This window comes from Leopardus geoffroyi, chromosome B3, assembly GCF_018350155.1.
Source record: "Leopardus geoffroyi isolate Oge1 chromosome B3, O.geoffroyi_Oge1_pat1.0, whole genome shotgun sequence".
NCBI lineage: Eukaryota > Metazoa > Chordata > Mammalia > Carnivora > Felidae > Leopardus > Leopardus geoffroyi.
In genome coordinates this window covers 37471987-37484447 of record NC_059337.1, presented here as the reverse complement: position 1 = coordinate 37484447, position 12461 = coordinate 37471987, and the positions used below count along the sequence as shown (strand labels likewise).

At 36.7% G+C, this 12461-nt stretch overlaps 1 protein-coding gene across 7 annotated transcripts in view; it reads left to right on the top strand.

The window, feature by feature from the left end:
• PIAS1 (protein inhibitor of activated STAT 1) overlaps nucleotides 1-12461 on the top strand; it is a 137632-nt gene that overhangs the window by 37027 nt on the left and 88144 nt on the right. For all 7 annotated transcript variants that reach the window (XM_045449300.1, XM_045449295.1, XM_045449298.1 and 4 more), the window contains one exon: nucleotides 5681-6125. In XM_045449300.1, coding sequence (XP_045305256.1) covers nucleotides 5681-6125 — 445 coding nt within the window. The remainder of the gene's footprint in view (nucleotides 1-5680; nucleotides 6126-12461) is intronic.

Sequence of the window (12461 nt, the reverse complement as noted above, 5' to 3'; positions counted from 1 at the left end):
GAAATGTCTTCTTTTTGAAAGGTGAAGACCTCCCCCTCCCCTCTCCCCATTGTCCTGAGAGCACTGGAAGCCAATCTTATACTGCCAAAGCAGAACACTAGAGGATTCCTCTCTGTCAAAAGTGATCAGACCAAAGGAAAAAAGGAATCCTCAAAATAGCCAAGTTCCTGCCTGATCATCCTAGAATGAAGTACCCCAGTCTGCTCACTCAGATCATCTGATCATGTTTTTAGTATCTTACTTTCAGATACAAATGTAAACCAGTGATCCTCTGTCATTTGAGGAAAATGTCAGGCATGAAAGGTAGGTACCAAAGCAGATAGCAGAAAAGAACCCAGAGGTTACAGAGAGCACACAGACAGCAGAAGAAAACAACAATGTCATATATCCAATTTATTTATATCGCCAGAGAGAAAACAAGATAGTACATTCATGAAAACTAAGAACAAGACGTAGGGGAAAAGAAAAGAAAAAAGGCATGCAACAGAGCAGAGCTCATGGGAATGAAAATTTTAATAGGAGTGTTAGAAGATCAAGTTGAGGAAATCTCTCAGGAAATAGAGCTAAATGGAAGAGATGTAAAATGCAACAGAAAAAAGAAAATAAAGACAAGTTAGAGAATTGGTCTAGGAAGACCGGTACCTAAATAACAGGCATACAAGGAAAGGACTAGAAGAAAGACAAAGTAAGAAAACCTCCCAGAATGGAAGGACATGCCTCTCTAAATTTAAAATACTCAGCAATTACCAGTTCATACAATTAGCGCAAAAACAAAAGCCCTACCAAAAAACCCAACCCAACACTAAGACCCAACACTGTAAAATTGCAGAGCATGTGGAAAGAAGCTTCTATAAGCTTCCTGAGGGGGATATACAGGTGACTATGAAGGATTGGAGATCAGGATGATGCCAGGCTTCTTAACAGCAGCACTCAAAGCCAGAACACTTTGAGGAAAGGCTGTTAAAATTTTGACAGAACCTGTTTTCCTGTCTAGAATTCTATACCAAGCCAAACTCACTTATTAATTTCGGAGAAATGAAGATATTTTTGGACAATGCAAATAATAAAAAACTGTAGCTTCCAGTTCCTTCTCTGGAATCTAGTGGAGGAAATACTCTACTCAAAAAAGAAAACGAAGAGAAAAAAGTGAGATCAAGGAAATGGGATCCAATATGGAAGAGAGACAAGGGAAATCCCCAAGATATGTTGAAGGGAAATTCTGTGACCACAGTTGTGTCCCAGGTCTAGAGAGTAAGCAGTCCAAATTGGAACCTGGTGGAGGGCTACAGAAGGTATATATTTAAGAAAGAAATTAAAACAGGTTTACCTGACGTATTTGAATACGTTAGTAGGAAAGTTATACTTTTAGCAGTTTACAGATGAATTAGCAGTAATTACATAGAAAACTAAGCAAATACAAAAATGGTGCAGTTATTAACTAAGGAAAGCCAGGTCATACAGAAAAGGAAGAGCAATCCTGATGTACTTTGCTCAACTGTGAATATCATTTACAACCATAGTATAACATAAACAACAGTTGATTCAACCAAAAATTATGATGGGAACTTGGGGATAGAGATGTCATAGCGCTAAACCATTATTGTTTATAATAAGTCATTTTTTTCTCGAAGGAAAAATTTTAAGAACACATAAACCTGTTATATAGAATATAGTGAAAAATGCCAGAAGAAATTGCCAAAAAGCCTTGAAAGAGGTTGCCCCAGGGATGTGAAAAATAGGAGCCGGGCAAGGGACATCTGTTTTCTCTCTCTTTGCACTATTTGACTTTTTAAACTGTGTGCATATGCCTGCTTAATTAAAAAACTTAATTTTTTTATTTAAAGAAATTTTTTTAAAAATTTATTTTTGAGAGAGACAGAGGGTAAGCAGGGGAGGGGCAGAGAGAGAGGGAGACACAGAATCTGAAGCAGGCTCCAGGCTCTGAGCTGTCGCCTGACACAGGGCTCAAACTCGCGGACCGTGAGATCATGACCTGAGCCGAAGAAGGACGCTTAACTGACTGAGCCACATAGGCACCCCAAAAATTAATTTTAAAAAGATGCCCCTCACAGAATGCTCTGTGTTCAGAGTATGTACATTTCTCAGGCATTCTGAATTCCCTAGGGTTCTGACAGCTTTATCATTTGGGGATGTAGAGTCAGCAGCATGCTATTTGAGGAGGTAATGATTTCTAGTAGTAGCAGTGGTTGATGTTATCCTCAGTTGTAAATATTCATTTTGTTGTAGTGCTAACAAATGGAGATTTTTAAACACATGACAGATTAAAATATATTGCATTTCAGCATCTCAGATGTAAGTGTTTAGTTTTCCTCTGTGTTGTCAACACTTTACATTGTGAATTGACTGCTCCATGCTTCTCTAAAGCTTTTTGTTGAGTGATGCTTCAGATGTTTGTGTTTCCGGTCCCCCTTTTATTTAGTTTTTAAAAATACTGCACGCTGGGGCACCTGGGTGGCTCAGTCAGTTAAGCGTCTGACTTCGGCTCAGGTTATGGTCTCGTGGTTCGCGAGTTTGAGCCCCATGTCGGGCTCTGTGCTGACAGCTAAGAGCCTGGAGTCTGCTTCGATTTTGTGTCTTCCTCCCTCCCCCCACCCCTCTGTCTCTCTCTCTGCCCCTTCCCCTCCCCGACTTGTGCTCTCTCTGTCTCTCTCAAGAATAAATAAATATTTTTTTAAAAATTCTGTATGCTTACTACAGCCCTTAAGAGCGTGCAGAAGCTGCTCCAATAACAGCAATGGATAGCACCCTATCTTTCACTAAACCTGATTTTAAGGTGCAATGGTTCATTTGAATCCAGATGCATTCTTTTCTTATCCGAACCAACAATTCTTTTAAGCCAAATATTGATGCTTGAAATGGAGATTAGATGTTAAGTCAATTAGTCTTTTAAAAGGTTTTTCTCTTTCCTAATTGAAAAGCTCGTGGTTTGTTTCCTCTAAAAGATGGTATAGTATAAGAGCACAACATTTGGAGTAGTTGTATAGTATTCAACAACTTTCTTAACCTGCCTAGGTTTCAGTTTTCCCTTTTTTTTTTTTTTTTATGTTTATTATTTATTTTGAGAGAGAGAGGGAGAGAAAATCCCAAGCAGGCTCCGCACTGTCAGCACAGATCCCAGTGCCATGTTTGAACCCATGAACCATGAGATCATGACCTGAACTGACATCAAGAGTCAGACGCTTAACCAACTGAGCCACCCAGATGCCCCCAGTTGTTTCATTTGTAAAATAAGGACAGTACCTCATTAATTGTGATGATTAATTACACATCCTGTAAGAACAAAAAAAATTACACTTCTGTCATCAGCCTTTTTCTTTTGACCATCAAGCAAGAGATTTTATTTTATGCGAATTGTCAATATGTCCTTCCATATAAATAAAATGATAATATATCTGTGGTGCATTTAAATCCTTATACCCAAAGAGTAAGGACAAAAACTGTCATCAGTGAAAAGTTTGTGATAATCACTGAATTTCAGGTTTGTTTGTATTTGACCTAGGAGAATGGAATTGAAGTAGAAAGACATTATTCTCTTTCTAAAATTTTTACTACTGTCTCTGTAAAATGAAGTGTACATTTGACTAATGCCAACCTAAATTTATTTTTAACTGATAATCTTTGAAGCATAATTTCTGTTATTTCTCCAAAAGCAGAAGCGTACTTATTAACGTAGTGCTTTTCAGTTGAAGTCCCAGTTCCTTTTAAAATAAGTCATAAGAATCTTTAAAACCATTTTGTACTCTTAGGACAATTTGGATAGTAGAAAGAAATCGGTATCTTGCTGACATTATAGTAAGTATTTAATTTCTGTTCGTATCTAAAAAAGAGGAACATTTAGAGGATTTGGGGTAGAATTTGTTTTTAAGGCTTGTAGTATTTCTTTGCATGCCTTGTATAGAACATAAAAGTTTGGGAGTTTATTTGCATTTATGTTATAGTTACATCTATAACTTATTGTTGTAGATTCCACCCCTGTTCTTTCTTTTGGTGTGATTTTCTTATTTATTTTGTTCTTTCATTCATTCATTTATTCATTGTCCAGGCATTTGATGAGTTTCTACTGTTGTCAGGCTCAGGTAACATTGGCTTGTGCCCTGGAGGACCTCAAAGTGGTCATGGAGTCACTTGTACAAATAGAAAATTGTAATAAAGCAAGATAAGTGCTAGTAAATATATGAAAAGTGGCCAATAAAAGTAGTGAGAAAAGAATCACTAATAATTTTGCCAGGCCCAATGGACTAAGGCTGACAAAAGCTAGAATTTGAAGAAACAGTATTTTTCAGGCCAGAGAAGTAGAGGAAGGTCTCACATATGTTTAATTACCAACTATATTGGATCTAAAGCTCTTTATACTGTTTTCTCACTATTTGGATTTTTTATTTAATTATTTTGCACTCTCTAAACAGCTTCAAGAGGATTGGCTGGGGTAGAATGTCCTCTCAGGGAGTGGCGGTGAATTAGGAAAGGCAGGTTATCTTTTGTGTATTGGTAATTGGTGTGGGGTGAGGGGATAAAACAGTTGGGGAAAATAGCTGGTGATAAGCTTACTTGTGTCTTCCAACCTAACAACTCCCTGTCAGTGGTGGTAAAGTCAGGATTCTGCTGTTAATACTATATGATCTTGGGTAAGCCATTTCTTCTCTTTGGATTCCTTTTTTTTTTTTTTTTCCACTTTAAAATGAGAGGAGTGGTATAGATGGGCATTTCCTGTTGGTAGTCTCTTAGTAATTGGTGGAAAAGAAGAAATATTGACCAAACAATTTTGGAAACCAAGAGCCTTACACATTATGGCATGTGGATTGAATTCCTAGACTTTTTAGCCTGGGCTTGCTAGTGGAGTGAGTCAATATTATGTTTCCAGCTCTGTCCTTTCCTAATGGTGTAGTGGAAAGAATAGGGGTTAGAATCATACATAACTGTGTTTGAATAGTGACTGCTACTTAGTAGCTATGTGGCCTTAGGTAAGTTATTTAACCTTTCTTAACTACATAGTTTCTTCACGTGTAAAGAAGGAGCGGGATAACACCCTGTGGAGATAATAAAGATTTAGTGACAACGATATGATATGAAAATATTGATATGAAAATTCAATATGAAAATATTGAATATATCTGGTAAATAATGGGTCAGAAAGGGTATATAGTTTTTAAGTCCTACAAATTCCAAGGTCAGCATAGAAGGTAATACCTGATAGTATGTTATTTATACCCTGCTGCGTGCATCTGGTGTTTGAAGTGGGCTGTGTATGTGTTTCGTATATAGTTATGTAATTTCCCCCCAAGAAAATAAATGTTCTTGAGGGCTCATCATTATATTTTGCCATCCACATAGCACTCAGCACTCTCCTGGAGACTCAGTAAGTGCTTAGTGAATAGCTGACAGTTGAATCAACACAGTGGACTGAGGTGAGGTGTGGTTCTACCTGGTGAATACTTCATCTTACATCTTTCATAACCCTGGGTAGAAGTTGTTGAATTTATGAGTATTAATTTAAAATTTCTTTGATTACTTATTTTAGGTTTGAAATAGCTAGAATTGACTATAAATGAGCTGGCCTGTAAGCAAGCCATAAGGAGAAAGGGTTATAATAAAGTATTGTTTAGTATTGTAAGTTATACTATTGGAATACTAACATTTCACATTTTGTTTTGTCTCGAAGCAAATGGTTATGAGCCTTAGAGTTTCTGAACTCCAAGTACTGTTGGGCTACGCTGGGAGAAACAAGCACGGACGCAAACACGAACTTCTCACAAAAGCCCTGCATTTGCTAAAGGCTGGCTGCAGTCCTGCTGTACAAATGAAAATTAAAGAACTCTATAGGCGGAGGTTCCCCCAGAAAATCATGACGCCCGCGGACTTGTCCATCCCCAGTGTCCATTCAAGTCCTATGCCAGCAACTTTGTCTCCATCTACCATTCCACAACTCACTTATGATGGTCACCCTGCATCATCGCCGTTACTCCCTGTTTCTCTTCTGGGACCTAAACATGAACTGGAACTCCCACATCTTACATCAGCCCTTCACCCAGTACATCCGGATATAAAACTTCAAAAATTACCATTTTATGATTTACTGGATGAACTGATAAAACCCACCAGTCTAGGTAAGATTATTCTATGATGGTTATTTGGTTACTTGGGACAGAGGTGGGGAGACGCATTTTCATTTTAGAGTGTTAATTTGACTCAGTTTATTATTCATCATGAAATTTTCCTTTGGTAGTATCATTCAGATTACAATAAGGATCTTTCAGTTTTAGACAGAATCAGATACATAAAAGTCATCTTTCAGGCAAAGAAAAAAAGTATAGTCAAGTTTCCAAGAATATAAACTTTTAAAGGGTAATATTTTAGGGACACCTGGGTGGCTCAGTCAGTTAGGCGGCCGACTTCAGGTCATGATCTCGCGGTCTGTGGGTTCGAGCCCCATGTTGGGCTCTGTGCTGACAGCTCGGAGCCTGGAGCCTGCTTCAGATTCTGTATCTCCCTCTCTCTCTGCCCCTCCCCTGCTCACACTCTCTGTCTCTCAATAATAAATAAATGTTAAAAAAAATTTTTTATGTGTAATATTTTAGATTGTTGATTAATATTTTGCAATAATCCTTACAAATTAAAAAATTAAAACCTAATAATTTCTACCAGCCTCTAAATTCAGTTTTTATTTTCAGGGTTGATAATATCTAAAACAAATGATTGACTAGTTTTGATTATTTAAATGAGTAAATGGTTTTAATTATTATAAAAGGAAAATTCAGCTTTGATGTGTAGTATTTTAATTTCAGCTGACTTTTTCAAGTGGATGTGTGTGCTTTGCAGGTGTGCACATGATCATGCTTTTATAATATGAATACTTGAAATTTTATTTACTGTGTTTTTATCATTATTTGATTAATGGATAGCATTTTAATAGGATTCAGTGTGTATTAGTCACTTTATTGCTCCAATACTACCATAGTTTATTTAATGCAGAATAAAACTGACTCTTTTGTGATCTCTGATACCTTTGTTGTAATATATTTAAAACATCAGATGTGCAGGTGCTGGTTTATTGTTATAAATTAGTGGTAGACAAGCTGTGGCCGGCAAGACAAATCCTGTGGCCTGTTTTTTGTGGACCTAATAAGCTAACAGTGTTTTGAGTGTGTGTGTGTGTGTGTGTGTGTGTTCATTCTCAAAGGCTTGTAAAAAAAAAACAAAAACAAAGAATAATATGCAACAGAGACCATGTTTGTCTGCAAAACCTAAACTATTTATTGTCTTACCTTTACAGAAAAAGTTTGCTGACCCCTGTTACAAAGCATTAAACAGTTCAGTTAGGGGGGTTGTTAGTGTTGAATTTTGAGAACATACTAGAATTCATTGAATTGGGAAATGTTTGTCTTTAATTATATTTAGCAGAATTTACCTGAATAAATTCAGTTTACAGGAGTCATTTTCAAACAACATGAATTTTGTATCACATTATTTTTTAAAAATAGCTATTGCAGGGCAACCTAACACTTGCCAAAAACCTGTATGCTTATAAAACGTACACATGCTCATTATAAAAAATGAAAATGCCAGAGTCCCTTCCTCATTAGTAGTTTGTGTATGCATATATAAACAAATTACGTTTTTTGTTTTTCAAGAAGGAATCCTATTATACATCATATTCTGTGACTTGCCTTTTTCCCCTTACTATAGACATTTCTCCTTGTCTGTCTTAATGATTGAAGTCCATACACATATAGACACACACCACACACACACACACACACACACACACACGCACACATTCTAGCTCATTTCTTATTAAAAAACTGTATACTATTCTGTGATTTAAATGAGTTCTCTAGTAAAAGACAAGTTTTTCTAGTTTTTTGCTGCCAAAAACTGTGCTGCAGTGAACATCATCTGAAATGTAAAAGGAAAAACTGTTGGTGGCTTTGATTTGATTTGATTCCCAGTTCTCAAATTCTCTTCTGGTCTTAATTACTGTATCTTGCTGTTTTCATTTTCAGTAATATACATTTCAAGTACCAGTGTGAATAGATTATATTTACATATGTATCTTAATTTTGTTATAAAGAGTAGGAATGCAAACTGGACACACATTATACTTATATTGGATAATAGTTTAAATCAATTAAATAAATTAGAATTGAGAGAATTAAGTTAATTATTTTTATTTTACTGAAGTACTTTGCTTGAATATATTTGTTAAGTATTAACTTCTAATTGTCTACACTGATGGTCTTTTCATGCCTTTTTAGCTTAACCTAATATATCATAATTTACATTTTGTATCTTATTGCTTTAATACTTCAGGATACTTTTATCCTTATGAACTTTTCAATGTACCTGATTTTCTAAAGATACTAAAAACAGATAGTTCATAAGAAATTATGTTCTTAAAAGCTGCAGTTTTCGATCTCTTTCTATAATGCTTTCCCCCCAGTGGCTGTTTTTAAAGAATAGGCAGTAAGTTTTAAATAATTTTTCCATCTTTACTCTTTATGTGAAAATTTATAGACTGCTTCAATGGGGTGTGTTTGTGTGATAATTTAAAAACAATGCCATAAAAATTTTCCCATCTTGATAACCAGTAAGTAAACCCTTGCATTTACAAAATTGACTAGATTGAAATACTGAAGGATTTACCATGAGACCTACTTAATTGGGCATTCTTTGTATTGTCAGTTCTCATTATTTGCACATTCTATCTTTGTGAATGTCTACTATCTCAAATTTATTTGTAATTCCAAAATCACATAATAATTGCATGGTCATTTTAGACACGTGCAGAATGGTAAAAAAAGTTGAGTCTTCTGACTCACACTTTCACACCTGTGATTGAACAAGGTGACTCTCGAGGCCTTCTTGTTTTCAGCTTTCATACTGTAAGTGTCCTCTTACATGCTCTATTTAGTGCCGTGGTTTTTGCATTTTTGTGCTTTTTATTGGTGATTTCAGTTTTAAATAGCCCCAACCATAGTGCTGAAGCTCTGTCTAGTGTTCCTAAATGCAAAAGGCTGTGATATGCCTCATGGAGAAAAAAATATATGCATTCAGTTTTGTTCAGGCATTAGGTAGTGCTGTTGGCGGTGAGGTCGATGTTAATGAATCACCAATATATATTAAGTAAGGTGTCCTTAAACAGAAACACAACCTCAAACAAGGTTACATAGTGATCAGTGGATGAAGATGGAATCAGAGGCTTGTAGGAACTTAGTCCTATGTATTCCCTAAACCTGAATACTGGTTCAGTATTCACTAATTCATTGTTTGTGGTGACTTGTAGAACAGTTACCACAAGTAACAAAAATTGATTGTGTATTTAAAGTATAATTTAATTTGAATACTAGTTTTTATTGAATAAATCCATTGTTTATGGTATACATACAAAACGAATAGGTGTTATAGAGTTGCTTGGTGGTGTATAAATAGATTTCTAATTTCTCATTGCTATCATAGAATTAAAATAAAAGCCATTATTTTGGTTATGCATAAAGCAGTCTCACCAGAAAATAATTTGTGGAGGTTTATTGATTCAGTAAATATTCAAGGGAGGGAATGCTCAGTGAATCTGAAAAAGATTTATTGAAAAAAGATTTTGAGTAATTTGCAGAGTTTAAGATGAATGTATTTTAAAGGTCTATTTTGTAAAAAGCGGAATAGAAGAGGGGCGCCTGGGTGGTTCAGGCAGTTGAGCTTCCAACTCTTGATTGTAGCTCAGGTCATGAACCCATAGTTCGTGGGATCGAGCCCTGTGTTGGGCTCTGGGCTGACAATGCAGAGCCTGCTTGGAATTCTCTCTCTCTGCCCCTCCCCAGCTTGTGCTCGCTCGCTCTCTCTCTCTCTTAAAATAAGTAAATATGGGGTGCCTGGGTGGCTCATTCGGTTAAGCGTCCAACTTTGACTCAGGTCATGATCTCGCAGTTTGTGAGTTTGAGCCTTGCCATTGGGCTCTGTGCTGGTGGTGCAGAGACTGCTTGGGATTCTCTCTCTCTGCCCCTTTCCCTCTTGAATTCTCTCTGTCTCAAATAAATACATAAAAAAACAAACAAAACTTAGGAAAAAAACTTCAAAAAAAATTTAAAACCCCAAAAACAGAATAAAAGAAAATAATCTAGAAGATTCTTCAATGTTATTAAAGACTGTTTCTTCGTTTAATGAAGTAACCACTTCACTTCATCACAGAATTTAGTTTTCTTTTTTCTTTCTTTCTTTCTTTCTTTCTTTCTTTTTTTTTTTTTTTTTTTTTGGAGTACACACCAGCCTGGCAAGGAGCCCAACATGGGTCTTGAACTCATATGACCCTGAGATCAACAATCAGATGCTTAACCCACTGAGCCACCCAGGTGCCCCACAGAATTCAGTTTTATAAAGGGCTTTTTTGCCACTAGGTCATTTCCAAAAAGTTAAATGTCTCTGGTATTCTCTTTGTTTCTAAACATATACATTTAAAATCATTATAGGCTCATTAGAGTTTAGTTTTTTTTTTTTTTTTTTTTTTTTTCAACGTTTATTTATTTTTGGGACAGAGAGAGACACAGCATGAACGGGGGAAGGGCAGAGAGAGAGGGAGACACAGAATTGGAAACAGGCTCCAGGCTCTGAGCCATCAGCCCAGAGCCCGACGTGGGGCTCGAACTCACGGACCGCGAGATCGTGACCTGGCTGAAGTCGGACGCTTAACCGACTGCGCCACCCAGGCGCCCCTAGAGTTTAGTTTTGACCTGTAGCCAGCTAGTTTATAACAATTATCACTTGAAACAATCACAATGTGACAAGTAAATTTAATTTTTCATTTCCTCCCCTCCTTTTGGCCTTAGCCCTTAGATTTAAACAGATTCTAAGATGTTCTGAATATAACTTGAATGGTTTTCTGCATGATTTATGTTTCTAGCTAAAATCACAACAATAGTTTCGGTATCCCCAATTTTATTAGGTAATTGTTATCCACTCTTAAACTCATTTTGTTATTATTTCTTTAACAATGAGTAATTTTAAGGTCTTCATTCATTTTGGAACCACACATTAAAGAGAATTCTTTTCATTGTCCATAGTTAACTAGAAGAATTGGGAGATGAAGGGGTTGATTTATTTTTTTTGCCTATCATATTAAAATCTTGTTTGTAAGAGGCCTATTTTACATGCTTTTTTTTTTTCAATATATGAAATTTATTGTCAAATTGGTTTCCATGCAACACCCAGTACTCATCCCAAAAGGTGCCCTCCTCAATACCCATCACCCACCCTCCCCTCCCTCTCACCCCCCATCAACCCTCAGTTCTCAGTTTTTAAGACTCTCTTATGCTTTGGCTCTCTCCCACTCTAACCTCTTTTTTTTTTTTTTTTTTTCCTTCCTCTCCCCCATGGGTTTCTGTTAAGTTTCTCAGGATCCACATAAGAGTGAAAACATGGTATCTGTCTTTCTCTGTATGGCTTATTTCACTTAGCATCACACTCTCCAGTTCCATCCACGTTGCTACAAAGGGCCATATTTTGTTCTTTCTCATTGCCATGTAGTACTCCATTGTGTATATAAACCACAATTTCTTTATCCATTCATCAGTTGATGGACATTTAGGCTCTTTCCATAATTTGGCTATTGTTGAGAGTGCTGCTATAAACATTGGGGTACAAGTGCCCCTATGCATCAGTACTCCTGTATCCCTTGGGTAAATTCCTAGCAGTGCTATTGCTGGGTCATAGGGTAGGTCTATTTTTAATTTTCTGAGGAACCTCCACACTGTTTTCCAGAGTGGCTGCACCAATTTGCATTCCCACCAACAGTGCAAGAGGGTTCCCGTTTCTCCACATCCTCTCCAGCATCTATAGTCTCCTGATTTGTTCATTTTGGCCACTCTGACTGGCGTGAGGTGATATCTGAGTGTGGTTTTGATTTGTATTTCCCTGATAAGGAGCGATGTTGAGCATCTTTTCACGTGCCTGTTGGCCATCCGGACGTCTTCTTTAGAGAAGTGTCTATTCATGTTTTCTTCCCATTTCTTCACTGGGTTATTTGTTTTTTGGGTGTGGAGTTTGGTGAGCTCTTTATAGATTTTGGATACTAGCCCTTTGTCTGATATGTCATTTGCAAATATCTTTTCCTATTCCGTTGGTTGCTTTTTAGTTTTGTTGGTTGTTTCCTTTGCTGTGCAGAAGCTTTTTATCTTCATAAGGTCCCAGTAATTCATTTTTGCTTTTAATTCCCTTGCCTTTGGGGATGTGTCGAGTAAGAGATTGCTACGGCTGAGGTCAGAGAGGTCTTTTCCTGCTTTCTCCTCTAGGGTTTTGCTGGTTTCCTGTCTCACATTCAGGTCCTTTATCCATTTTGAGTTTATTTTTGTGAATGGTGTGAGAAAGTGGTCTAGTTTCAACCTTCTGCATGTTGCTGTCCAGTTCTCCCAGCACCATTTGTTAAAGAGACTGTCTTTTTTCCTTTGGATGTTCTT